This window comes from Astatotilapia calliptera, chromosome 3 (genome assembly GCF_964374335.1).
Source record: "Astatotilapia calliptera chromosome 3, fAstCal68.1, whole genome shotgun sequence".
Lineage (NCBI taxonomy): Eukaryota > Metazoa > Chordata > Actinopteri > Cichliformes > Cichlidae > Astatotilapia > Astatotilapia calliptera.
In genome coordinates, this window is record NC_137424.1 from 73951777 (window position 1) to 73977951 (window position 26175).

The following is a 26175-nucleotide window of genomic DNA, read 5'->3' on the forward strand; positions in this document are numbered from 1 at the left end:
TATCTGGAGATGGAAGAGAACTGGATATCAGCTCGTCTCACAGCTGCTCTCCAGGCTAGACGCCTTCGTTTTGTAAGGTCCGCCATGTAGTATTTTTACTCAGTTGTATAAAGCATTTGTATTCTATTTTTATCCTATTGTATATTTTATTCTATTTATTCTACTGTATATAGTATTTTATTTTATTCTATTCTGTACAGTTGGGTACAGTATTTTATTCTTGTTGTATTCTAATTTTTGCTATATAAATTTTAGACTGTCCACTTCCTGCTGTGACAAAACAAATTTCCCACATGTGGGACTAATAAAGGTTATCTTATCTTATCATGTTGCTTCCAGGTTGGGAAAGAATAAAAAGACAAAACCTTTTTAGGCTTATTCCTGTGCCGGTCGTGTGATCGAACATTACAGCCAGCATTGAAGAACCATAGCTGTGTGCTCCTTTTTCGCTTGCGCTTTGTTTGGTCCTGGAAAATGGCGCATCAGGCCAAAATCCTTTCCACGCCCACCCCTGTGACATCACGCTGGTTTAGGCCGCCATTTTGGGGGTCTAAACAAAGCGCAAGCGAAAAGGGAGCGAAGGCACACACAACAGGGTTTATCTTTTCATTCTTTCCCAACCTGGAAGCAACACGAGCAGCTCGTGTATCGATGTTAGCAAACGAAGGCGTCTAGCCTGGATAGCAGCTGTGAGACGAGCTGACGTGCAGCTCTCTTCCATCTCCAGATATCTGTTGGTGCTCCAGACATTTTCATTCCGGTAAGTTCTAAATATGTTCATATCACTCTTTATAGCCTATTAGTTTCATTTTCTATGCGCTCTGAGCTCATAACAAATTAGAACAAACATCCTACTGAGTGATTTTGCAGAACTACCTTCTATTTATAGAGTTGCTAATTATTTGGCATTATTGCAGCAAACCAGCCTATTAAATGGATGAAACATCGTGACTGAGTTCCAGCGCTACTCAAGGGACCTGCTTCAAACATACCACCATGCCAATCAGATTACTTCTTCCATGTGAGGGTGAAGAGGTGACCCTCCTGGATAAGATGGTGAAGGTTTGCTGCGTTTGGTGAACAGTGTGATAATAAAACCAGGGAAGAATGAAACCTGCTCCTGTTAAATGTTCTTAAGTCTTGTGCTGTATTTTTTCAAAAGATACAGTAAATAAAGTAATGTTAGTAGTGGGTGATATCATGTAAACACTCATGATTTGGTGTAAACATTTTGTCATTTGTAAACTATAAAGAACATGGATTCTACACTGTAACTGATGTGATGTTCTATAAAGTGGTTTTAATAAAAAAAGAGGCAAAAATTAGTTTGTTTCTTTATTCAACTTTTGAACAGTGGGACTCAGTCAGTACATATTCAGTAAATGCAAATTATTTACACGGCAGTGCACTACAGGCATAAATCTAGACCCCTAGATAAAACATTATGGGTCATTCCCACAACCCACAGCTTTACTGTGTTCCAGCAAAGTATCCAATAGCAGTGACAACTCCTCCACAGTAGCAGGTGGGATTTTTCTGTTTTGAGGACGGCTCCTTTTACCTGTCACTACAGATGGTCTGTTTATGTTTTGATCAAGAGCCTTTTTTGGGCAGCTAAAGAGAAGTCCATCTTATGGCCAACCTCTGGCTGTATCTTGGTCACATTACCCAGCAAAACCCAGTATGCAGGTTCATCTGTAACAGTCCTTGTGCCACAGATCAACACTGTTGCTTCGAAATTAAACAGAAGAGCAGCGACATGGCTGCAGGTCTCTGCGACTCCGGCCATACAGCTGCAGTGGGCGGCTTCAACCTTCCCTGTGATGCTCACAGTGACCCATGGCTGCGATGCTGGTTCATTCAGTCTTTGAGAGTGCAGGACCTGAAACACACACAGACAAAGTTCATTTAAAGACAAGAACTATGAGCCAAGGCCGACATAAATGTGTTTTATCTACTTTATCATAAATGTAACAAAGTGTTTAGAAAGTTAGCACATACATGTAATTATGCATTTCTTTATGTGTCCATCTATAGAACGCTGCATGTTATATTCTAAATCTGCCTGTTCTGTCAGAAACCTGCCTGCAGAAAATGAACCTAAAGTATGTAATGCAAGGATGTCATCACTTTAGAGATGGAGAAAGCATAAAGTGACAATTATGAATCACTTAATATGATAAGGAGATTCTGCAGGTCATTAATCAATGTATAAAACTAAAATAAAATGTATTTTTAGTGACACAGGATACAAACATGGAAGCAAGATGTATAATTAGGATTATTTATAATAAATATGAATAGTGCAATTTCTTCAACCATAAAGAATAACAATCCTTCAGGACAATGTCACATCAATGCACTGAACTCACTATGTTATCCCTCTAACAGTCTCCACATGTTCTCACTGTAATTTCCCCTCATGAATGAATTTATGCTGCACTAATCTGAATGTTTGCAGGGAAATCAAACGCGTTTCACTCGCAGTACTCGAGCTGACTTACCTTTGTTTGAATGACCACTTGTATGCGCTGACTCCACAGACAAGGTACGAAAATATGTCAGGCTACGTCAGTAGCGGTTGGTCTTCAGGGTTTCTACTCCACGGCCGTATTTCATACGGGTCCACATTTCCAATGCACGCTATTTTCTGCAAGTACCGCCGCTTCGCCTCTGGACGCAATCGGTCTCTATACAGTTCACTCTCTTTTGAGCTTCTTTTAAGCATCTTGTAATCGTCGTTCCAACACTGTGTGTTTGTGTGTGCCCTATAGGGCTTTAGAGTTGACGTCACGCCGCAGTGCATTGTGGGATCGCAGCGCCATGTTAGAAAGCCACAAATCAAAACAAACACACTGTTGGAAGCAGGTCTGCCAGAACCATGCGTAAAATCAGCACAAAAGACAAAGAGACTGCTTGCGCCTGGATGCCAAGAGACGTTAGGCTGTTTGTTCTAATTTTCTATGACCTCAGCACATTGAAAATAAAACTAAAAGCCTATAAAGAGCAATACGAATTTCTTTAGAACTTATCGGAATGAAGATGTGGAGAACACACCAACAAAAAATGATGACAGAGAACTCGATATCAGCTCGTCTCACCGCTGCTCTCCAAGCCCGACATCTTCGTTTGGTAACATCAGATACATGAGATCCCTCACGTTGCTTCCCGGAGGGGAAACGGTAAAAATAGAGCCCATTTTCCAGCTTATTTCTTTCCCTATCGTGCGATCTAACACTGCAATCGACAACACAGCAAGTACAAGCCATAGCTGATGTTTCCATCTGCTTTTGCTCCTGTAGCCCTTTGTTTGGCCTACTAACATGGCGGCTCGACCAAAAATCGTGACCACGCCTCCTCCCATGACATCACGCTCTAAAGCCCTATCAAGCTGGTGGGTAAGAGACGTCTCCGAAAACATCAGCGGACTTTTGCAAATATGTGATGTCTTGATAAACCAGATATTTGAAATTTACACGACTACTTTCTCACCTGAAAATATGTTAAAAGTTTATTTTGTGACCAAGAAAGATTAATAAAAGTAATTTAAAACCTTAGTAGTGGCCGCCAGTGTTGGAAACTGAAATTGGCTGGGCCACGCTTTGAATTCTGGGATATGGTGGGCCACGAAGGACACACCCAACCCATCCTTCAAATTGTGAAGGACGCATTTGAAGGAGTCTATGGATTGGGACAGCCTTCGTCGCCTGACTATAACTTAATCGGCCTTCAAATGCAGCCTCCGGTGGATGCAGCCGACGTTTTGGGACACAGCTGCTGAGAGTGCCAGCAACACATAGCGAGCAGGTCCGCAGAGATCTGAGCAAGAGCAAATGCAAAAACTGAGCGATATGGGCTGTTATTGTGTGTGTATATGGATAATAGCAGACACTGAAATACATTTTTTGCACGCAGCAATGAATTTTCTTTGCTCAAAATAAATCTCTCCTCAAAATGCAACACATATTTATTTATTTATTTTTTTTACATGCGCTCAAATGTTTCATGTGCCCTCAGAATAGTGGTACAAAAATAACACTGTACTGCACAGCAAAAAGAGGACGGTCACGTGACTGCAGTTAACCTCTCTGCCACCAGGTGTCATTGCTGGGCTTTACAGACCTGAGTACATACAGGAGGGTCTAAGTTTGAGCTTTTTATTCATTTTTACAGCATTTTTGATCCCTCATTAGTTCATAAAGTACAGATACAAAGAATAAAACATTTTGAAACAACTACAAAATAAAAGATTATGACACATAAAATAACAAAAACAAATAATAATAATTAAAATTATCATAAGAAAGGAAATAGACTTTAGAAACACTGAAATTTCTAAAGACTCCACTAAATCAGGGTCAGATGTGTGTGGAGGTCTAAAAAGGTTGGTGGATGAGAATTATCATGTGCAATGCTCCAGTTTGACCACACGGGGGCAGTGTTGTTACACACTCAAACTGTAGGACATAATAACAGTGTTGGAGTGTGAAAGTAAATCAGCTTTTCTCTCAGTGTTTCCAGAGTGATTTCTGATGACATCAAATTGTTTGTGTGTCTGTTGTCACAGCAGCAGCAGCCATCAGTGACAGCAGCACACAAAAGCAACACAACAGCAGGTTGTATGTTTGTCACACTTAAATGTTTCAGATCAAACACAAAATAAAGATTGTAAATGAAGGCGTTTGTTATTAAGGGAACAAATCCAAAGCTACATCTTCCTGATCTGAAACATGTAAGTGTGACAAATATACAAGGAACAGGAAATCAGTTTGAACAGCTGTAATCAAACTGTCAACCTTTTTTAATAAACAGTCCGAAAACACCAATGAGGTGAAGGAAAGGTCACTAGGAGAACTGATAAGTAGTTAGGAAATAACAGAGCCGTGTGCTGAGAATGACCTTACACTCTGTCTCATTAACAACGTGATGCTGGACGTCTACAGGGTTAAAACTACAATTACCAGAAGATGGACTACAAAACGTGCATCTTACTTTTCCACAGTGTGTCTGACCCTGCTGTTTGAAAAATACGTGTTCACAACAAAGGCTGAAATTATAAAGCAGATTTAGAGACAGATTTACTAACATGTGCAGCAGCCTCGTCACATCTGTATCTGTAAGAGTTTCACTGTCAGGACAAAAAACTTAAACGAGTCACACAGATGTGAATTACAAAGACTGTTTTACTGTAACTGCAGGTGTTGTGCCCTTAAACAGGGGAAATAGTGAGGAGAGGTGAAAGAGCGGCACAGACGCGCAGCTCTCACTCTCACTCGTCTGTATTGAGTTTCAGAAGCAATACAACCAAAACAATATTCTTATGGATGCACTCAGTCTCAGGACAACTGTATCCAAACTAAGTCACTATTGTTCGCTGCATTAGCTGATGAGAATACTTTAGATAACATGAACTGTAGCATTAGACAAAAACATCTTTTTAACTCACACATGTTAGCTGATACAGTCACTAACTTTCCACAGCAATGAAATAATACTTTAAGTACTGCATGTCTTTCAGTAGTTAACTTATACAGATAGTAACAGAAAAATCTTCACACAATATGGCGGAGCAATAGCAAAAACTAGCATACGCAGCAACAGAGATTAACTGGAACTTCTCAGCAAAATAGTCCGCAATTCACATCTTCCGCTACAATGAACAATGATAACAATGTAATAATCAACAGTAACACACATTTATACAGATTTGTGCATGACAGTTACCTTAAACAGGGGAAATAGTGAGGAGAGGTGAAAGAGCGGCACAGACACGCAGCTCTCACTCTCACTCGTCTGTATTGAGTGAAGGAGGAAGCGCGCGAACCCACCTACTGGAGCCCTGAGGCATTAACAATGGATCGACGCGCAATCAACCCAGGCAAAACTTTCACTACTTATCTCCCTCTATATTCCCACTGCATATTCTATTCGAAAACAGTCAAAGCAACAAATAAAACATTAATAAGGGCATGACATGAAATGTAAGGAACAGAGATGTACAACTTCAAAACTAATCAAATTTATGATCCACCACACAGGAAGTGAAACTACCCTGCCTCATGCCCATTTGCCTGTGGCAGTTGCTGCTGGGAGTTTATTACTGGGAGGGAGATGTTATCAGAGTTATCAGAGCTTCATCGGCTCAGAGTCGTTATCGCAGCACCAAAACTTTGTCTCTGTCAGTGAACTGGAATGAGCTGGATCTGAAACAAAGGCAGCTGTTACTGTGTTAGATTAACGTCTGCATGTTGAAACATCTTATTAAAAGTAAAGATGTGCACATACAGGCACGTGTCACAGTGATGGCTGAGGATCCTCAGAGTAAAGAGCATTTACATGCAAATCTTTATTAAAACTTACATACTGCTCATGTTTCATTCATTCACAGAAGGAATTCACTCATTATCATTGTTTCTTTCATTTAAATAAACAACAACAACCAAAACTCTTATTTACAGACATACAAACACAGTGTTGATGAAGGCAACACATGAACCAAGCTGTTTAAAGAAGGTCACAGAGTGAAGAGTACAGAAGTCGAACAGGGTGGAGCAGTTCAGTGATGTAGGTGGAGGCTTCACACTGTCAGGCCATGAAAATAGGAACTGTTGTGGCCATTTTAGAGATAAAGTTTCTCCGTGACTGCAGCTGCTACATCTGTTAGGTCGTCCATGTTTTCTACGGTCATCGTTCAGTACTATTGTTGGCCTCTATAATATATGCAAATATATGTGGGTTTTTAACCTTTTCGATTAAATAATATACAATGCTCTGATTGAGTACAGCTCTGCTATCACGTGCTTTAGATAATAAGACTGTTTGTTGTGACTCTCTTTCCCCTCATTCAAGGCCGCGTTGATCAAAGATTGTTGACTTTTGCTTAACTGGGTGAAGGGACACTTTCTCGTGATTGTGCACAGAACACACACAACCAGTGTTTGGTAAGTTACTTTAAATTAGTAACTTAGTTACATTACTAGTTACTTCTATCAAAAGTAACTCAGTTACTTCAAGTTACTCATTACTTTCAAAGTACCTAGTTACTAGGGAATGTAACTTTGGTTTTACTCAGAATTCTCTTGTTAATGTGTTGCTTCCGTAACTGAATACCAGCCAGACTGCCAGTCTTCTAACTTGCTTACTTGCCACAAGTGCACTGTGCCACCTACCAATAGAAAGGAAAAAATAATGTGCACATTTCCACGAGAGAAATCCCACGCCTGGACCGTTGTTGACCGCCGCCATGATTCTAGCCTGCTTTTTACAACCAACACAAAAACTGCAGTCGTGGTGCTTTGATTGTACTCAGAACTCGGAAATTCTGCTTCTGAATAGGAAGATGTAGGTAACACCAGACTGCAGATCAGCTGCATACAGAGCTGGACTGCGACAAAAAAAATCAGCCCGGGCATTTAGACTAGAGACCGGCCCACCATTATAGGAAAAATCATAAAGCCTTTGAATGAAAACAAACACTGTTGTGACAGTGATGTACACTGTTCTGATGGTATATATGTATCAATCTATCAATCGTTTGTTGTAAGATTCAGATAATTATTTTTTTTAATGCTAGATATTTTAAATGAGAATAAGAAAGAAAAGTATTTCTTTGTGCCCCCCTTTCCCTGTTAATGCCCTACCTGGACCCCTGGCAACACTTTGCTAGACCCGCCCCTGCACAGTTACCAGCTGTCAGCTACTTAGAAAAGTACGAACGAATAACGAGCCTATCTAAATCCCAGTAATGATTAACGCGTTCCTGATTTTGGTATAATAACTAGTTACCGTGCTCGTTACCACAATAATAACGTAGTTACTGTAACGCGTTAGTCCCAACACTGCACACAACACACACACACACACATACACATGTACACTGACACAGACCTGCACTCACCCCCTCCAAACATCTTCCTTTGCAAGTTAACATGAGGGTTCCCGATGGTCAGGGACAAATGCAATCACATGGCAGGTGCTGTAAATGGACCAAACTTCAGTCACGAGAACAACTGAGATAATCCATCCACAATACGACGAGTCTAGTCTTTAATTTACTGCTGTATGTGTTGGCTGTAGTTACATCATGAGGTTTTAAAAACTGAGCTTCAAAACGAACGATGGAAACAAAGACCAAGAGAGTCTGACAGTGATCACTGCCTCGTTTTAGGGGCCTGTTCAGATTAAAAAGAGCAAGATACAAAGAATTTAAACATGTTAAAAACACAACAGCCTTGATAAACACAGAGTAGTTTGGACCTGGACGGAGGGTTCATCACTTAATGACTGGATATCCAACCTGCTGTGAATGTTTTAATGCAGTACAGTTGTTATTATTATCACGTGTCACATCCTGTTTATGACAGTTAAATTAAATATAATTAGTATAAGAAATAAAAACTTCTCATGTAAACTGTATATGGTGTTAAATACTACTATAATGTCGGTCATAAGGTGGTACTTTAAGAGCCATATATTTTATAAGGTGGTACTTATTGTGAAAAGTTTGAAGACCACCGCTGTAAACAAAGCAGCACGTCTGAGGTGCAGGCCACACCTTTTCTTATTCTATAACACGTGTTTTTTTCTCAGAAACTTATTATTATTGCATGCAATAATAATAAGTATAACATAATAATAATAACATGCAATTATTTTTGCATGTTGGGTCAGGAGCATACCCACTGTTCTCTCTGCTCCCCGGCTATAGAGGAAACCCTGCATCCTCCACCATGGTTTCAAAGCTCCAGCCGAATACTGACCATGCCGCTGTCAGCTGTCACACACTATTCTCACTGAGAAAAACTGGTAAACATTATAAACTTCTATTCACATTTAGAATAACTGATTAGGCCATTTTATTCATTTGCTACCATTAAAAATCCATGAATTAAAAAAAACAGGACCACCAACATGAATGTAGAAAGACGTTCTTTCATGTTTACCTTTTAAATAGGTTTGCTTACAAAGACATCATGAACGTCTTTAAACATTGAGCTCCCACATAAACCATCGCTAATCCCCGTGTGTTGCACCCTCTTCCCTGTCAAATTCCAGTGTTAGTTTCCATGTTTATTTTGTGGCTTTTGAGCCCGGTCGTAACACTGTGGAACAAGTGCAACATTTTCAGTGTAGAGGGTGGGGTCTCTCTCCTCCCATTTACTTTTATACAGCAGCGACAGCAGGAAGTGCGACCTTTGATGCAACTAGTCCACTAGTAAACTAGTAATATTTGTACAGTATTTTTGCACAAGAGTTTTGTACCTGGATTTTAACTGATTACATTTCATTAGTGGCTTTTCCCAAAGCTAGTCACCGATTGAACCAAATCATTTTCAAATTATTCAAGGTGTTAATGTTGAACTAGCCTTTTCTTTGAACTGATTATTTACGAGCTTTCATAGGATCTCAGAAGCATCTAAAAGTTCAAAGATCTTTTCAAATAACGTGTTTGCCAGTATGATTGTTAATTTACAAATTGAAGAAAGGCTAATATTTGCTGTGCAAATAAACATTTGTGATAGTCAGGCTCCTTCACTGTCAAAGGAAGAGTTAAGGAGTGGTCAGAGAGAGGAGACCACTCCCCCAATAAGAATTACTTATAACCTGAACAGAAACTAAACTAAACTTCACTTCTGTCTGATCATCTCACGATGCAGATCCTTGTGCTGATCCTTGGGATCGTGCTGCTCCCTAAAGGCAAGTTTTTGTTCAGTTATCTGTACTTTTAAAGGAAGTGTGTACTCTAATTTTCAATGAAACTTTTTTAAATTGCTTTTACAACATGTACAACCCAGCAATGTGTCTACTTCCTGTAAAGGATTTTTTTTGTTCTTTGTTTGAATCTATTTTAGTCAGTGTTTCATAATTTATCCACACAGTTAATGCAAGAAAACATGATTTAACTCTCTTTTTAAAAATATTTTGTGGTTTTTCAGCCTGCCCATTGAAATGCTATGATTGCATACCTGGAACATCTGGAGTCTGCATTGGGACAAGAGATTGTCCTTCGTCCTATACTCGCTGTGGTTCATCCAGAATGAATTCAAAAATGGGTGAGATTTTATTTTATAGTTCTTCTTCTTTTCTTTTTTGACCTTACTGAGCTGACAGTGGTTCCTCTTTGGTTTCAGGTGTTTTGGAAAATAAACGTGTGTTGAGAACCTGTTTTACACCTGATCAGTGCTTCAATGGCTCACTCAACCTTGGATTTTCCCAAGCTGTAATTAACACCATGTGTTGCACCTCTGATCTTTGCAACTCTCAAGATGTCCCTGGTAATTCACACCATGTTTCTTGGTATTGTGGAATAGTATTCCCTGTTGTGATAAATAACTAGATTTTATTAATTATGTGAAAAAAGTTACAAAATGAGGTTTAAGACAATTTATTTTTTCACTCACCAAGTTCACTTGATGAGAAAGAATCCAGTATTTGCGTATCTGAAGTTTTTTGGCACTTGATGGAATAATCAATGAAAGAAATATGACATATATTTTTGTGCTTCATAGATTGGAGCATCTCCTCTCCAAATGGGAAAAAGTGCTTCCAGTGTGATGAAAAGGACTGCACCAAAACTCTCAGCTGCAATGGAAATGAGGACTACTGCATCTCAGCAGCAGGTAATGGGCCTACAGCATTACGTTTCTGCATGTTTCTTCTTTTCTGCTTAGAGGAACATTCAGTGATTCTTTTTTCAAACTTGTAGTTGAATAATTTCTGTTTTCTCAGTGAAAGCAGGAGTGACAACTACTAAAGTAAAGGGCTGTGCCTCCAAGACGATTTGTTCACATTCAGCAACTGAACAGCTCTCAGCAGTCATTGGAGGAGAAATCAGCTGCTGCCAGGGTGACCTCTGCAACAGAGCCAGCAGTACAACAGCCCACCTCCTGCTTTTTGTGGCCCCGCTGATCTCTTTGGTCTTTTTCTCTTAGCTGACGGGAAAAAAGATCACAGTCCAGTTTTGCTTTAAACCACTTATTTACCAAGAGTTGGATGAAAATATAGTTTCATGAATAACAGTCTTTACTTTTTATCCTTCCTCAAATATTTTAAAATTTGCTCCTTTAATTTCTTTAAGTCCTTTATACATTTATACTGTTTTCTTTAACATTTCTAAAACATTTTGACGTACAAAGTGTGTATACTCATTATTATGTTACTTGAACTCTCCCAGCAGCTTCTATGAATGACACGCACGCTGATGATGTAGATGTAGAGTCAATGTTCATTTGAATGTGGCAGCTTCAGTCTTGGTGACACATCAGATTAACCTGTACTGACACACAACTGTTTTAGCAGATCTTGGCTCTGTAGAAGCTTTAGCACCACTTCTTAAAAGATTTCAGTGAGTCTATGTAGATATTTAAGCCTGAAGAATTTTTGTGCCTTGTGGATTAGAGAAAATCTCAAATAAATGTATACCTGTGCACCCAAGTCTTGTTCTTTTAAGAATCTAAATATATATGTTGTACAATCATTCAATTCTGGAAAATATCAGCGAGATAATTACAAATCTTCAAACATCATCTGGTTCCAGTTGCACAACATGTGTACATAATTATACGTACAGTACAAGCCAAGCAGGGAAACATAGAGAGAGAGGGAAAAAAGACGTTTCCACCTCTGCCAAGAGAGAAATTTTAATGAAGCTGAAATATCAATCAAATGAACGCAATTAATAAGACAACAATTCAGTTCTTTAAAGAAGTTTTAACACAGTCGCTCAGCAAGATCAGGATTAAAAGAATAATGCAACACGGCTGTTATTCTTCTTTAATTGTGGAGATTTCTGAGATGAAAACTACACTGCTACATTTAACACAGAGGTCACATTATGAGTGACTTTGTGTTACACAAATAAAACATGGATAATGTCCACATGAAGAATTCTTTAAAATGTCATATGTTACACACTTTGATTAAAAAGAATTAGGCAGCTTTGTGAGTCTGCCTTTACTGTATCTTCTGCAATATATAAAAACACTTTTATACACTGGTACACAGTTTCTTAGGTGCACTGCATTATGGTGAGTGGCCCGGCTTGTTTCAAACTCAAAACACCGATACTTCTTACAGTAGCATAGATGAAATAAACATAAACAGAAGATGTGATTCCCAGGTCTGAATCCACTGTGATTACAGCCCAGTACAGGTGGAGATCCACCACAGCGCCACGAGGTTTCCACACGAACGGGCAAATTAGCTCCAGCTGCTAATCGGTAGCATCATGGCTAATCTACATCACTACCAGTAATATACAGTAACCACACATAATGGGAATTAACAGCCAACTTTCACACATTCCCTGCAACCGTGTGGACTTATCTTTAGACCAAGGTCAAACTATTTACTGTTTTTACCTCTTTACCTGCAAATATATAGACATAGTATATTGTTACACACTTGTAAATGTCTCATTGGAGACTGGCACACACATTATTTTGCAACAACTAAATAATATAAAATATTTGAACCATCAGAACATTTTAACCAAATACAATATTGTAAATAAAAGATTACAGGGGCAGCGTTTCTTGTTTTTGTCAATAAAGCTTTTCATGTCCTTAAAAGTGCTATTTTTTCTCCTGCTTAAAAATTTGGTTAGTGACAGTCCCTGGATAAGCAGAGGAAGATGGATGGATTAAATTTGCTTGGTAACTTATCCACAAGGCACTCAGTCATTCAAGTTAGCCAAATCACATTCAAAATATGCAAAGGTGTGTGATCGTGTGTACAGCGTCTCTTTATGTCTGTCTCCACGTTGGTTGAGTGTGGAGTGAGTGCACATGAGAGCATGAGGGTGGGAATGGATGTTAGTATCTGTGTGTGCCTGTATGTCTGTGTCTATATGTCAGGTTGGGTGTCAGGCGCCACCTCTCTGGGGACATCTCGGGCCCTCCAAGGTTTGGAGGCCTATCTCCCCCCACCACCACTTCCCCTGCCAGTGGCGGACTCCCTCAGACATCGGTGCGTTGGTGGTTCTTTGTGTCTGGGGATGGGCGTCCAGGTACACACCGGCTCACTCCTTGGCGGCCGCTTATCGGGGCCTGGAGCCTGGGGCTCGCTCGGGCCACTTCGGAGGTGGGGTGCCCCCGGCCTCTCGGCCTGGGGCTCGGTCACTCAGGCACAGCTGGCTGCCGGCGGAGCTCACGGGCGCGTCACTGCAACTCCCCTGTGGCTGCTGAGTGAGCCCTCATCTGGGACTCTCCTCAGCTCTTTCTGGGACAGTGGCGCAGCTGCCCCTCTGTTGGTCTTCCTTGGTCTCTTGTGTTCTGGGGGCCTCTGGATGTCTGGAGTTTTGATCTCCTCCACACCTGCTTCACGCCCTGGAGGACGGGGCTGTGGCCCCCCCACACCCTCTAGCAGATTATTACATGAAGGAACCTTTTAAAAAAACAAAAAACAAGCGCGTCCATGCTCACAGGTGTACACACGGGTGATCACACCCACAAACTACACCCTTTTGGCTCCTACCTCAAAGCACACTGTGTTCTGTTGATCTTATGTGCTGCACAATAATGTTTAACATTTAGTATTTACTGTCATATTCCCATATATCATTGTGATGTTGTTTATTCTATTACTCTTGTTCTCTTCTGCTTGTTTTTCTTTTTTCTTTCTCAACAGGTGATCCAGGTGATCGATATATGCATTTTTTTTCTTTTTCTTTTGTTTTTTCTGCCCATTCTGTTGGTTTTTGTTTTTTGCCCTTCTCCCCCGTCCCTCTTCTCAGCTGTTTCTCTTTCTTTCTCGCCTTCTTTCCCCCAGTCAAGTCTGTCCCGTATTCAGCAAGTGAAAATAAAATAAACAATAAAGGGTGAATCAAATGGACCATTACGGCAAGGCTGGGATGGTCAGTTTGGTAAAGTAAATCCGTTGGGCATCTTTCTTTGCCTTTAGACAACAATTCTGATGCAAAAGAGCCAAACGGGACAGGCAAAAAAAATAAAAAATAAATAACAATAATAATAATTTGATAAATAATAAAATATTAATAAAAACTGGAAGTTTTTTTAGAACTTAGATTTTAAGCTATTTATGCCTTTTTTGCTGCTCTTTTTTAAACTTATTCCCTTTAAACTGTATTTATTCTTTTTAAAATATATTGGTTATTGCACTGTAGAGGCTGCTGAGGAACAGTATTTCGTTTCAGGCTGTGTAACACGAAATGACAATAACCAATAAAGTCTTGAGAGCTGCCATCATTGTTCCAGCAGGAGGCAGTAAAACACCAAACTGCACCTGTTGTGCTGAAAAGGTGTGAGCATGTGCAGTAACCCAGTAAGTTACCTGACTATCTCTCTCACACACACACACACACACACACACACACACACACACACACACACACACACACACACACACACACACACACACACACAGTACTGATACTAATGACTCGCTCTCACATCTATTTGGGTTTAATGTCAGGGTATATTTGTGGATGAAAGTTTTGTAGGACACATGATGTGGACAGTCTGGTAATCCCAGAATATTTTAATGTAAGAAAACTCCAGACAGCTCTGGAGAAAGTTTCAGAGTAAAAGCCCTGGAGTGTTTTACATGTTATTCTGTTGGATTAAATCTGACGGAGCTGATTCATAAACACTTCACTGCCAGGTATCAGGTGACCTGCAGAGACTGATCCTACAAACACTCAGAAACAGAGTAAACCAAACTGCACCACAGTGATCAGACGAAACCTTCCTGACATGAACACAGCTCCTCAGTAAAAACTGTGAACCAGCAGAGAGACTACACCCAGCACCATACACCACCTCTCTGACACAGTACACCCTCGGGCAGGTGGTGTCCCCATAAACAGTGTGAGAAGCTCTGATTATTTACTATGTTCAAACAAACTGAGTGTCCACAAACGTCTGAGCTCACAGTGAGAGCTGCTGGCACAGTTTGGAGGTGTTCTGCCCCCTGCTGGACACACAGAGCTACAACATGAGGATCAGAGGAGGCTGGTGCTGCTTCACCTTTAGACACAAGAAGGAGGTCAAAAAATGTAGAAACAGAGATTGTTTTTAAACCTGTAAAGGAGGAAATCCTGACGAACCAATCCACAGCCAGAAAAGAAGTCTAACTCTGTGCTGCTCCAATCAGGAATCAGCTCTGTTACTGTGTGAGTGTGTAAAGTCACAGAGTAGCTGGTTTCAAATGTATCTATAAAGTTTATTCACATTTTATTTAGGCTTCAAAAAACAGTCCAAGTTTATTTCTTTGGACTTTGTTCACTTAATGGATGTTTCCCTGCATTTCTATTTTCACACAGTTTATTTCTTACAGCAGGAAAACTGAACAGAATGTATGTAAGAGGTCAGAGTGAGGATGACGTCACTTAATACAGGAAATACATGTTTGTCTGTTTTGATGATGAAGGACTTCTTCAGCTCTGTAAACAGCTACACTTGAGAGGACAGAGGTGATTTCATGGATCAATAACAATGTGTTTATCAGCTTTCATCATCGCAGTGCAGACATGACGTCAGATCTATCAGAGTGAAGGCCGTCTCTCTGATGACGTCACAGAGCAGAGTCCTTCTGTCCAATAAAGGATCTCAGATCAGCTGCTGCCATCTTGTGGCCACAGTTGGTTACTGTCTCTGAAAGTTGTCTCATGTTTCCTGTTGTCCTGCTAACAAAGGCTGGAGCTCATCATGCTGAGAGGGCAGCAGCATTTTGTGGCTCTTCACACATGTTCATTATATTCTGATGATCCTGGATGGAGACAAACTACAGATAAGTGTGTTCAGCCCAACTAGTTTATCTCATTACAGCAGTTTGATGTTTCCCTTTGAATCCCCCTGAAGATCCTGACAGTGAAGCACGTACATAATACTCCAGCCTTTCAACTCTGAGCTTATTTAGTTCTATTAATACACTGAAATCTCATTTGTGTCATGAAGAAAGTCTTTAATCAAACAGAATTCAAAGATCAGAAACATTTCATATATGGAGTTAAACATGAATCATTGTTTCAACAACATATTTATTGTTGTCATAAACAGACAAGAAGACAACAACAAACTGCTCCTCCCATTCAACACATGTCAGTCCATATCCCAGCAAACTAAATCATTTCCATTTACACATCAAATAGAAACATGAATTGATTGATTGATTGGTAATTTATTTCAACATGTGAACAATATACAAGTACATTTAGAAAAGAAATAAGAGAGAAAAAAATACTATACAAATTACATACAAAAAACATTCTGATTAATTTACATGTTGAAAGGGAGTGGGAAGAAGTATACACTTATTTAATCCCACCCCTGTCCCATAAATTATCAGTGAATATTTAGTCAGCTTCCTTACTGATATAATTTGTAATAAAGATAGTGAACAGATTTCTGATATACTATATACTATAATATCACATCATGAATTTATTGTTTGTTTGTTTGTTTTTAAATAGAGACATTCACATAATTTAAATATTTTCCTTTTCTTTATAGATCGAGAAGATCATATTTTTATAACTCTTTTTGAACAGTTTTATGTTTGGACATTGCTTTAATTCCATATTCAGTTTGTTCCATAGTTTCACTCCTTGAACAGAAACGCAAAAGCCTTTTCTTGTAGTACGTACCTTCATTGTTTTGAAGTTACAAAAACCCCTTAAATTATAACTTCCTTCTTTCAAAAAAAAAAAAACTCTGAATATTACCTGGCAGTTCTTTATTTTTTGCTTTGAATAGAATTTGTGCTGTTTGGAATTTCACTATATCGTCAATTTTCAATATTTCAGACTGCAAAAATAGTGAGTTTGTATGTTCCCTATAACCTGCATTGTGGATGATTCGAATTGCTTTTTTTTGAAGAGTAAAAAGTGAATGTAATGTGGTTTTATAGTTATTGCCCCAGACCTCTGCACAATAGCTTAAGTATGGTGAAACCAGTGAACAGTAGAGAATATGAAGTGATGTTCTGTCGAATACCTGTTTTGCCTTGTTTAGTACTGCAATGCTTCGTGATACTTTGGAATGAATATATCTTACGTGAGCTCTCCAGTTAAGTTTTTCATCTATTATTACCCCCAGAAATTTATTTTCACTGACTCTTTCAATATCAACACCATTTATTTGAATCTTTGCATTTGTATTTAAACTACTATTTCCAAATAACATCAGTTTAGATTTATTCAAATTTAATGATAATTTGTTTTTATCAAGCCAGAACTTCACTTTACTTATTTCATTTGTCATATCCTCCAATAAATTCTGCAGATCATCACCAGAGCAAAAAATGTTTGTATCGTCAGCAAAGAGAACCATTTTTAATACTTTGGACACTTTACAGATGTCGTTAATGTACAAGTTGAAGAATTTTGGACCCAAAACTGACCCTTGGGGTACTGTTGAATTCTCCCAATTCTTTGAATCTTTGGGCTGAAGGAGGGACAATACTCGGTGTATAAATGCTCAATCAACAATCATTTATTTCCATACAATTCAACAGTCAGAGCATTACAACGTCCGGACGGGAGAGATGCTACCAGAGGGTCAGGCACATGTCTCAAAATGGTGACGGGTTGCTCAGCTTTTTATAGTCTCTAGTGGCCCCCAGCTAGTCGTAAAAGCCAAAACATCACATTTTTTCTCTGTTACAGCGCCTAAGTTATGACCTCGGCAGTTGTTTCTCTGCTTTCTGTAAGGTGGGGGTGTGGAATGTGGTCTATCTATCGCCCCTGTCTTTAGACACAGAGTCTCCTGCTTACAACCTTCTCTTCATGATTCAACAATTAAGCATGTCAAGAAAACAGTGTAACACATTCCCAGCAGATCAAGGATACAGAGTGATGCACATTTATCTAATGAACTAATATGTGAATATGTTCTGTTAACTCAAAAGTATAATGAGAACTACACTACATACAGCTCACACACTCTATATTAAAGGGTATAATGTGATCTACAGCAGTATTCTAATTCAACTACTTTGATTACATATATAAGGTAACATATAATAACAGAATAATCTAATAATTCCCCCTTTTGATCTCTGAAAGAGATCACTTACAACATGCACTCCAGGGTTGCAAGGTCCAGGTTTTCTTGATCCTGAGGCCCTCTGTCCCCCTTTAACGGGTGGACCATATGGGGGATGACCTCTGTGTTCACGCAGTTCAGATGCAAGCAAAGTTAGATTTACAACCATAACAGCAGTTACAGATGACTCTCCCATCACTCCCCAATTCTCCCACAGCTTTATTTTGGTGCTCCAGTTTTCCACTCACATTTTAATGCCCCCTTATACCTTACAAATGTACTTAGACTAGAACCTCTGTCTAAGGAGCTTTTAACCTTTATTTTTATTGCTGCAGCTACCAGTGTCTTCCAGTTGGGTGATTCTCAGCTTCTTTCTTCGACCTCCGGGGTTAGACCACCCTTTAGTCATTGCACAGTTCTGGGGATTATTCTGCCCCGATTTCAAACAAGGATCTGTGTGTTTTGGGTTCACCGGCGTGTCCCCCTTTTTGCCAAGAGCCTCTTGAACCTCGTTGGTCTGGTGTTCCTGGTTTTCGCCAACCCCTTCATGGTTATTGCTGTGTTTGTGGGATCCATCTTCTCCAGGAGCCCAAACGTCATGACACTTGACCCCAGTTGCTGTCTCGGCAGTCCCTACATCTGTCCCTGCTGTGAAGGGTCCTCACATCTCCGGGTCCCCGTCTGGTGTCTGTTCCTTTCTCTGCAAGAGACAGAAAACCAAAACACCTCTCTCCCTAGCCTTGATAATCTAATATTGTTATCCATTGTTCTTCTAATGATTCAAATTTGGTTTAAAATATTATGTTCAGGACCTATTCTAATCATAATCTATGTGTGTGTAAAAGAAATCAAAAAATTAGTGAACCCTTTCTAAGTCTACCACATTATAAGCTTAAGTTTTACCATAGCTAAATTATTAAACACACAAATAAAGTCATAAAATGTTCATAACACCATTGTTTGATGTTCGGACTCAACTCCCCCTTTTTGACACACTCCCATGTGTCAATTCATTGGAGCTAGACACTTAAAAGAGAAGGTTAGTGACATCATATCTGGTAACTGGTCCATCCAGAGCTGTAACATTTTGAAATGTACATACAACAAGCCAAACCACACCCTGGTCACACCAACCCTTTTCCGCCCCGAAGATGTCCAATGCCATCCTAGTATGGACTGTCAAAAGTGGCTTTAACGCTGACTATCCTGACAATCCTTTTTATAACGTTTCCTGGTCAGATTTGCCAATCTCTGCACCAGGGTTTTAAACTTTTCGCCATTTCCATTAGTTGTTATTTTTATTTAGTTTCGACTCCAGATTTTCAATTTTTACCAGTTGTAATTAGTTTTTACCAATTCTTTGCTAGTTTAGTGTAGTTTTTATTTTCTGAAAATCCTTAGTTTCAATTTAGTTTTATTTGTGTTTTGCAAAAATTAAGTGTAACAAAATCCCAGTTCCATCATATCAGTCATGCTCTTCTGGTTATCCTTGGGTGTTGAGACTAATAACTATTAACTCTTGCCGCACCGAGTGTTCCTAATTTTGGTTGAAGTGAATTGATAACCTTTTGAAGGCGATTGTTTCACACCTTTATTTAGATGTCCCAGTCCTGTTGTCTCGGGATACATCACGCTGCCTTATCTGGGGTTAGCTGTTTTCTGGGGATGCGGGTTGAGTGGGTGAGCTCTTCAAGGAGGGGGAGTGTGCTCCCCCTGATGAGGTCTTCTAGGTAAGCTAGGTTAGCCTTCTTGTGTGGGCTTTTCAAGTGCACTTTAAGGTTAGTGGGACTTTTAGTTTTATAAATGTCCCTCATGACCCCCTGATGACCCAGTATTTCATTTTTGCACACTGTAGTACACATTTTAGTTTTTGCTTGTAGCTCGCATACTCTACTTGCCACTCCTCTAATTCCTGATGTTTCTTAGAGAGGACAACAGTACCTTTAAAATTATATCACATGTGTGGGGGTGTGGCCTTGCCAATTGTTTTGCCCACCTTTTCAAAATGGCTGGCGTGCCCACAAGCACATTTCATGGAAAAAGAAAGGTAAGCTTGATATTTACATTTAAAATGTTTTGTTAAACTCAGATTTTTATTTTATTCTTTTTGCAAGTACCCCTCCTCGGTGGCGAGAAACTGTTGGTGTGGTCAAGTGGGTGCTCTAGAAACAAACGCTCAGGACAGAACAGTTATCAGTCATGTACTTCCTACAAATTTTGCATATGTTTTATTCCATATTGATCCTCTGAGTGTAATGGTACATTTTAATTCGAATTTATCCAAACTAAACACAATATTTTCTTTATTTACTTTGCTCTTGTTCTTTTTCAGTACCACATCCTATCAAATGTCCCTGTCGATTATATTCTACATTTAATAACTTACTATTTCAAGTGAGAACCTAAATCATGTGGACCAATGTTTATTATTGCATATCTCTATTCTGAATGTGGCCAGTCATTCATAGGTATTGTTCAATTTTGGCGATTTTCCTCTATAAAATTTAATTGACTTTTTTACAGTGGCCTGCTGTGGTTAATAGTAACATATTCCAGTCATGAGTGATATCAAAAGTCTTCTCCACTGTAGCATTTGGCATTCCCAATAATATAACATGATACCTTAATCAAAACACAGCTAATATAGCACAGTTTTCTTAATGCAAACATCGGTAACTCAAAATCAGCAACCACAGTGTTAAGTCTGCAGTTCATACTTATGTGAAGCTAGAGTCTCCTCCTCCAGTCTCTCTTATCCTCCTGCTCCTGAAAAAACAAAACAAAGCGAAGCGAAGCATCCACCCTTCTCTTGTCGGCTGGGTGAATTGTTTATGAATTGTTTATTGGCATTTACTAATCCTAAAGTGGGTGCAGTCCTTGTCTCAGTATCAAGTCAGTCAAAGCTTTTAGTCGTCAGTCCATCACAGTCCATTCACATGCATACCTCCATACACATTCATACCAGATGTTGCTGATAATGGAGTCTCCCGCGCAACCTATTCGAGCCTCCATCACCAGCAAGATGACGTCATCATTTTAAAGGAAAACAATTCCTTGTTGTTTTTTGGGCCGGATTGACTCGGTGCAATCCTTTTAGATCAGTGTTCCCTATAAGTGAATTTCTCCCAAGCCAATTACAATCATGGAGAAGCACACTTTGCAACTGTTTACAGTAATAATATTTTATAGTGCTTTAAATTTCAATCTTTCAGGCCTTGTTTAAAGAGCTGATTGTTAAATCATGAACTCACAAAATATCAACATATCACCACCGGTGGATCACACCTCTCAGATTTTCTTATCTCAGTGCACTGTAACAAAACGAAAACAGACATAACCAACAAAATACTACTAAAATAACACAAACTAGGGCCCGTTGCAGACATGTCCAAGCATAAAATTATCCTCTCTCGCTTACGAGAAAGAACACAAGCCAAAGCTCACTGATAACATCAAACTAGCGCTAAACAAAACCAAACAATCAACCAGAAATTCACAGGAACATTTTGCTTCCTGCCGGGACAATATTGTGTGGGAATGAGAACCTCAGGTGCCGTAACACCTTTTGTTCCTCCTTGAATTAAAACTCAATCACAGAAAATGCCGTACTCCAACCTAAACTTACACTATTAATTCATCATTTTCACTCTGTGCCACTGTTCCTCATCAGGGCTGTGTGAAGCACAGCAAAGAATTCAGTCAAGGCCTTGAGCCATAAACAGACATCACGCACAGACATTGTTTTCATAACCAAACTTTTTTAGACCTTATTCCTAAAATCTACATAAATGCCCTCTGGGTGACATATAACACATTCTAAGTATTTAATGGTAATCAATGGCTCCTCATAAAAATTATGCATTGGGATGTTTGTGTGCAGCATTTTGCATATCAGCATAAGCAAAGCATTCTTCATTGCATCAGCGTGTGTGTGTGTGTGCGTGTGGATCACTCTTCATTGCACAAGCGTGTGCATGTGTATGTGTGTGCATCACTTCTCAGTGAATCAGCATTCCCGTGTGTGTGTGTGTGTGTGTGTGTGTGTGTGTGTGTGTGTGTGTGTGTGTGTGTGTCATTTCTCACTCACTCAACGAGTGCACGTGTTCATGTGTGTATTTCACTTCATTCTGAATCTGTGTGTTTGGAGACGTGTGTGTGTGTGTGTGTGTGTGTGTGTTTGTTCATCACTTTCCTGTTCTGGTGTTCTGGGTAAACCACGGCCTGAAGCGTGCCCTGGGGTCCTGCCCCCCCTCCTTTTCAGTTTGTTTGTGACCATTGCTGCTGCTGCTGCTCAAAATTCAGTCCATCCTGGTTCTGACCCCAATTGGGGCAGTCCTTTCTCCAGTGTCGATGTTCACCGCAGGTGAAACCTGCATCTTCTTCTGTGTTTTTGTCCATTCTGAGGTGCCTTCTGACCTCAGTTACTCCTCCTGTCTCGGTCACGCCCTTTTTTCGCCACCCGATCATCCGTGTTGGTCCATCACTGTCCTGCACAGTGTGAATGCAAAGTTATCAAGGTCAGCATTCTTTCGCTCGGCCTTACTTTTCATTCGGGCTTGGCGGGCGTCTCGTCACAGCTCTGTCAGCTGACACAGTCTGGGAATTTTCCCCCGTGTAGTGAAACGGGCCTTAGGTTTAGTGCTCTCCGTCTCGGCTGCATGAGATCACATTCCTGCAGGTCTGTTGACATTCTCAGGTCGTTGTTGTGGGTCCAGCTGTTGCAGCATTTGGTCAGTGTCACGTATGGGGGAGAGCAGGAGTCCAGTCAGCCTCGGCTTTCAGGGCCGGCAAAGCAGCCTGTAATTAAATATGTATAGAAAAAACAAAAACAAAACAAAACAAAAACAAACAAAAAACAAAAACAAACGAACAGGAAAATGATGTTGTGTTGGCTGTGTTATTCAGAGGGGAGACAATGGGGCCAGGCCCTGTGTCAGCCTTCTCTCCCCCTTTTTTTTGTTTTTTGTCTCCCGATATAATCAACTCCTAACCCACCAAGTTGACAGGACAACACCGGTATATGTTAAAATTCTTAAGATCATGTTTAAAAGCCCAAAAAAGGAACTTTCTTTCATTCAGTAATCACTTTTATTAATCAATCAACAGAAAACATGTCACAATTTGAATCTTTTAACCACTAAATTTGTTGTGTCTTGCCTGGTTGGTTAGACCAGTGTTCCTTTTTTTTTTTTTTTAGTTAAATTGTTGTCCTGCAACCCAGAGGGTTTCTTTGTCAGTAATGTATAGACTTCATCATTTAAGTATGTTAATTTTTCTTTAACCTTGCTGGAAAATCTTCACGTGTTCATGAGTGTAAGCTGTTTCTTCATTGCGTGTATGTGCATTTGTATAAAAGCAGGTTAATTTTAACTTTTCTCAAACTAGGCGTTACCTTAAAAGGAGCCTTTCTCTCAGATTTCTCTGCTTGTGTGTGTTTTTGTTTCACCTTTTTGTTGTGATGCTCCGGACGCCTTCCCAACCTCCACAAGTCCGTTGGCCCCAATTTTATGTGTTAAAACTTCTCTTAATTTCTCCTCTAATTCTCTCCTCGCTGCTGTCTTTTTCACAGCTGCTGATTTGTGCTGGGTGTGGTTCCCATTACCTATAATTTTGCTTCGGCCGTTGTGCTTGTGGGGGCAGTTGGTCCAGGTCCGCAGCTTCCTGTATTAACACACTAAGAGATTTATTTTAATTTCATTTTCATCACATGTTAAACAGATAAGCAGGCAACACGCCTACCTTGACAGCGTAAACTGTACGCCAGTCTCCCAACACATTCCTCTCTCTACTCCTCCATAATTCTCCACTGCACACCTCTTACTATCTCGGCACCCGGACGCCGCCGGTCCTGCCCGCGCGTCCACGGACAGGAGGGTCGCCACTCCTAGGGCAAAGTTCCACAGGTACACTAGGCATCAACCTTTGATCCTAAAATGTGTATTTGCTCTAATGTCCTCCTAATCAAACACATCAACCGTCACTGTCACTGTGTTCACGCTTCACACTCCACACAAAAAACACACTCAGAGCGCGCCTCACTCACACTCTCACTCAGTGCGCGCTTTACCCACAAGACAGCACCCAGAGCGCGCTTCGCAGCTTCACACACACACTCTCACCCAGAGCGCGCCTTCACACTCACACACAACACTTTTCCTCAGCGGGAATTTTACACGGAAACCTCTGAGCTCAACTATTAGATCTTCTTAAAGCACACTGCACCATAGACCAAAATACCCCTTTCTCTGCGCTTATGACCGCCACAACGGGGCAAAGTCGCATCATAAAAGTGATGCTTGCATCCCCGAAGTTATACCTGACATCATAAACCAGGTGTTGCTATGTACTAAATTTTTACTTTGTATTATGACCGCAGCCCTTTATACTCGACTGACGCCACAAACCACCCTCAAAACCTCTATCAAATGTACTAAAACTAGCACCAACCACTACTGCACTTCACGGCCGCACCACCGGAACACGCCGTATCATAAACCAAACCTAAAGACGTGTTTCGCTCTCGCGTTGCCAGCGTTCAACTGCACCGTGAAGCCAGCATCTGCTTTTCCTTAAATCAACTTCTATTTCATAGCCGGCAAAAGCCAGGAGGTCACTGACACCATAAACAAAATAAACAACCTCGACTTCTATGTACTGGACTAATGGCCGCGTCTTCAGAATAAATTCTAATGTATTATTGCTACAGAAGCCAGTATTAGACAAAATTAAATGTGGAAGGTAAAGTGGCTGCAACTAGTCCAACGTAGTATGTTATTAGTATCTCGGTAGAAGCAGTTTATTTAACACACTGGAATTCAGCCTCAACTTATGTTGTTAGTATCTTGCGCCAAAAACCAGACACCGACAAATTTACCCCTTGGAGATCCCTAAAAAAGACATCCACCTTGGTCCCTAATGGACATAAATGTCCATTCCCCAAAAAGTGCAATAAAAATATTATATATTAATATTTTTTTCCACTTTAAATTGGTCAGTCTTTTAAAACTACTTCTCCCTGAAATATTCATATAAAGTTTTAATTATATTTTCGTTGTTTTAACCCTTTAAATCCCAGTTTTACTTCATGAGCGCCCTGTTTTTTAGCCCCCAAAAACAAAAAAACTCAATATTTAAAAAAAAAAACATTTGAAGTAATATTTGATTGTTATTATAATTAGGCCTTTAGATGGACTAAAGATTGGCACCAAGAGTCATTTCGATCGCCTTTTATTTTTTTTCCAGGAGCGCATTTCATAAAATGCACACTATCGACCACGCCCAAAAAGTGCAATAAAAATATTAAATATTAATTTTTTTTTTCACTTTAAATTGGTCAGTCTTTTAAAACTACTTCTCCCTGAAATATTCATATAAAGTTTTAATTATATTTTCGTTGTTTTAACCCTTTAAATTACAAAAAAACTAAAAAAAAAAACTAAAAAACTAAATATTTTCCCAAAAAAACATTTGAAGTAATATTTGATTGTTATTATAATTAGGCCTTTAGATGGACTAAAGATTGGCACCAAGAGTCATTTCGATCGCCTTTTATTTTTTTTCCAGAACCAGAAAATGGTCTCCAGGCGGCAAATGCTGCTCGTCGAGGCCGAAATGAGTGCATTCTCCCGGGTTAACTCGCGACGATGATCGGGGCATGTTGCGTCGGACTCCTTTTTCCAGCGCACACTTCCGGTACCACGTGACAACAAATACGTCATTTCCTGTTGACTAAAAAAAAAAATGCACCCTCTCATGGTCCTAGGGACCAAAAAATGGTCCGCCCGATCAGCGGGCGAAGCCGCTGCTGCACGCCGGAAAAGAGGCGTCATTTCCGGCAGGCCTGTCCAAGCAGCCCGCTGTTTTCCAGCAGAGGTCAAATGTGAAGCAAGGGCGCCACCCGGTGGACAAATAAAAAAATTACAACTCTAAGGCCTGTAGTCCAAAACGAAACCTAAGCTGGAAACCTGACGATCCCTTTGACCGTAATTTTTCTGGCGTGAAAAATAGCGTTTATAATGGGTTTCAATGTGGACATTTTTGTCCAAAGGGACTAAGGTGGATGGATTGCTGTAACTTAGCCATTTTAGGCTGATTTAATGAATTGACACCACAATTAAAAAAAATAAGTAAAAAAAAACATTCTTTGACAAATTTGGCTATATTCCACTCAACA

The 26175-nt window shown here is 39.9% G+C and overlaps 2 protein-coding genes across 2 annotated transcripts in view; both read left to right on the forward strand.

Moving 5' to 3' along the window:
- The window catches only part of LOC113017823 (butyrophilin-like protein 2), a gene marked incomplete at its 5' end in the record, with an annotated part of 237182 nt that overhangs the window by 77320 nt on the left and 133687 nt on the right, over positions 1 to 26175 (forward strand). The window lies entirely within an intron of this gene.
- On the forward strand, positions 9866 to 11428 carry LOC113017814 (phospholipase A2 inhibitor and Ly6/PLAUR domain-containing protein-like; the record flags this gene model as incomplete). Its single annotated transcript, XM_080291930.1, has 4 exons — positions 9866 to 10052; positions 10131 to 10274; positions 10509 to 10619; positions 10729 to 11428. Coding segments are annotated over 4 exons (645 nt in total), but the record flags the coding sequence as incomplete, so codon positions are not given.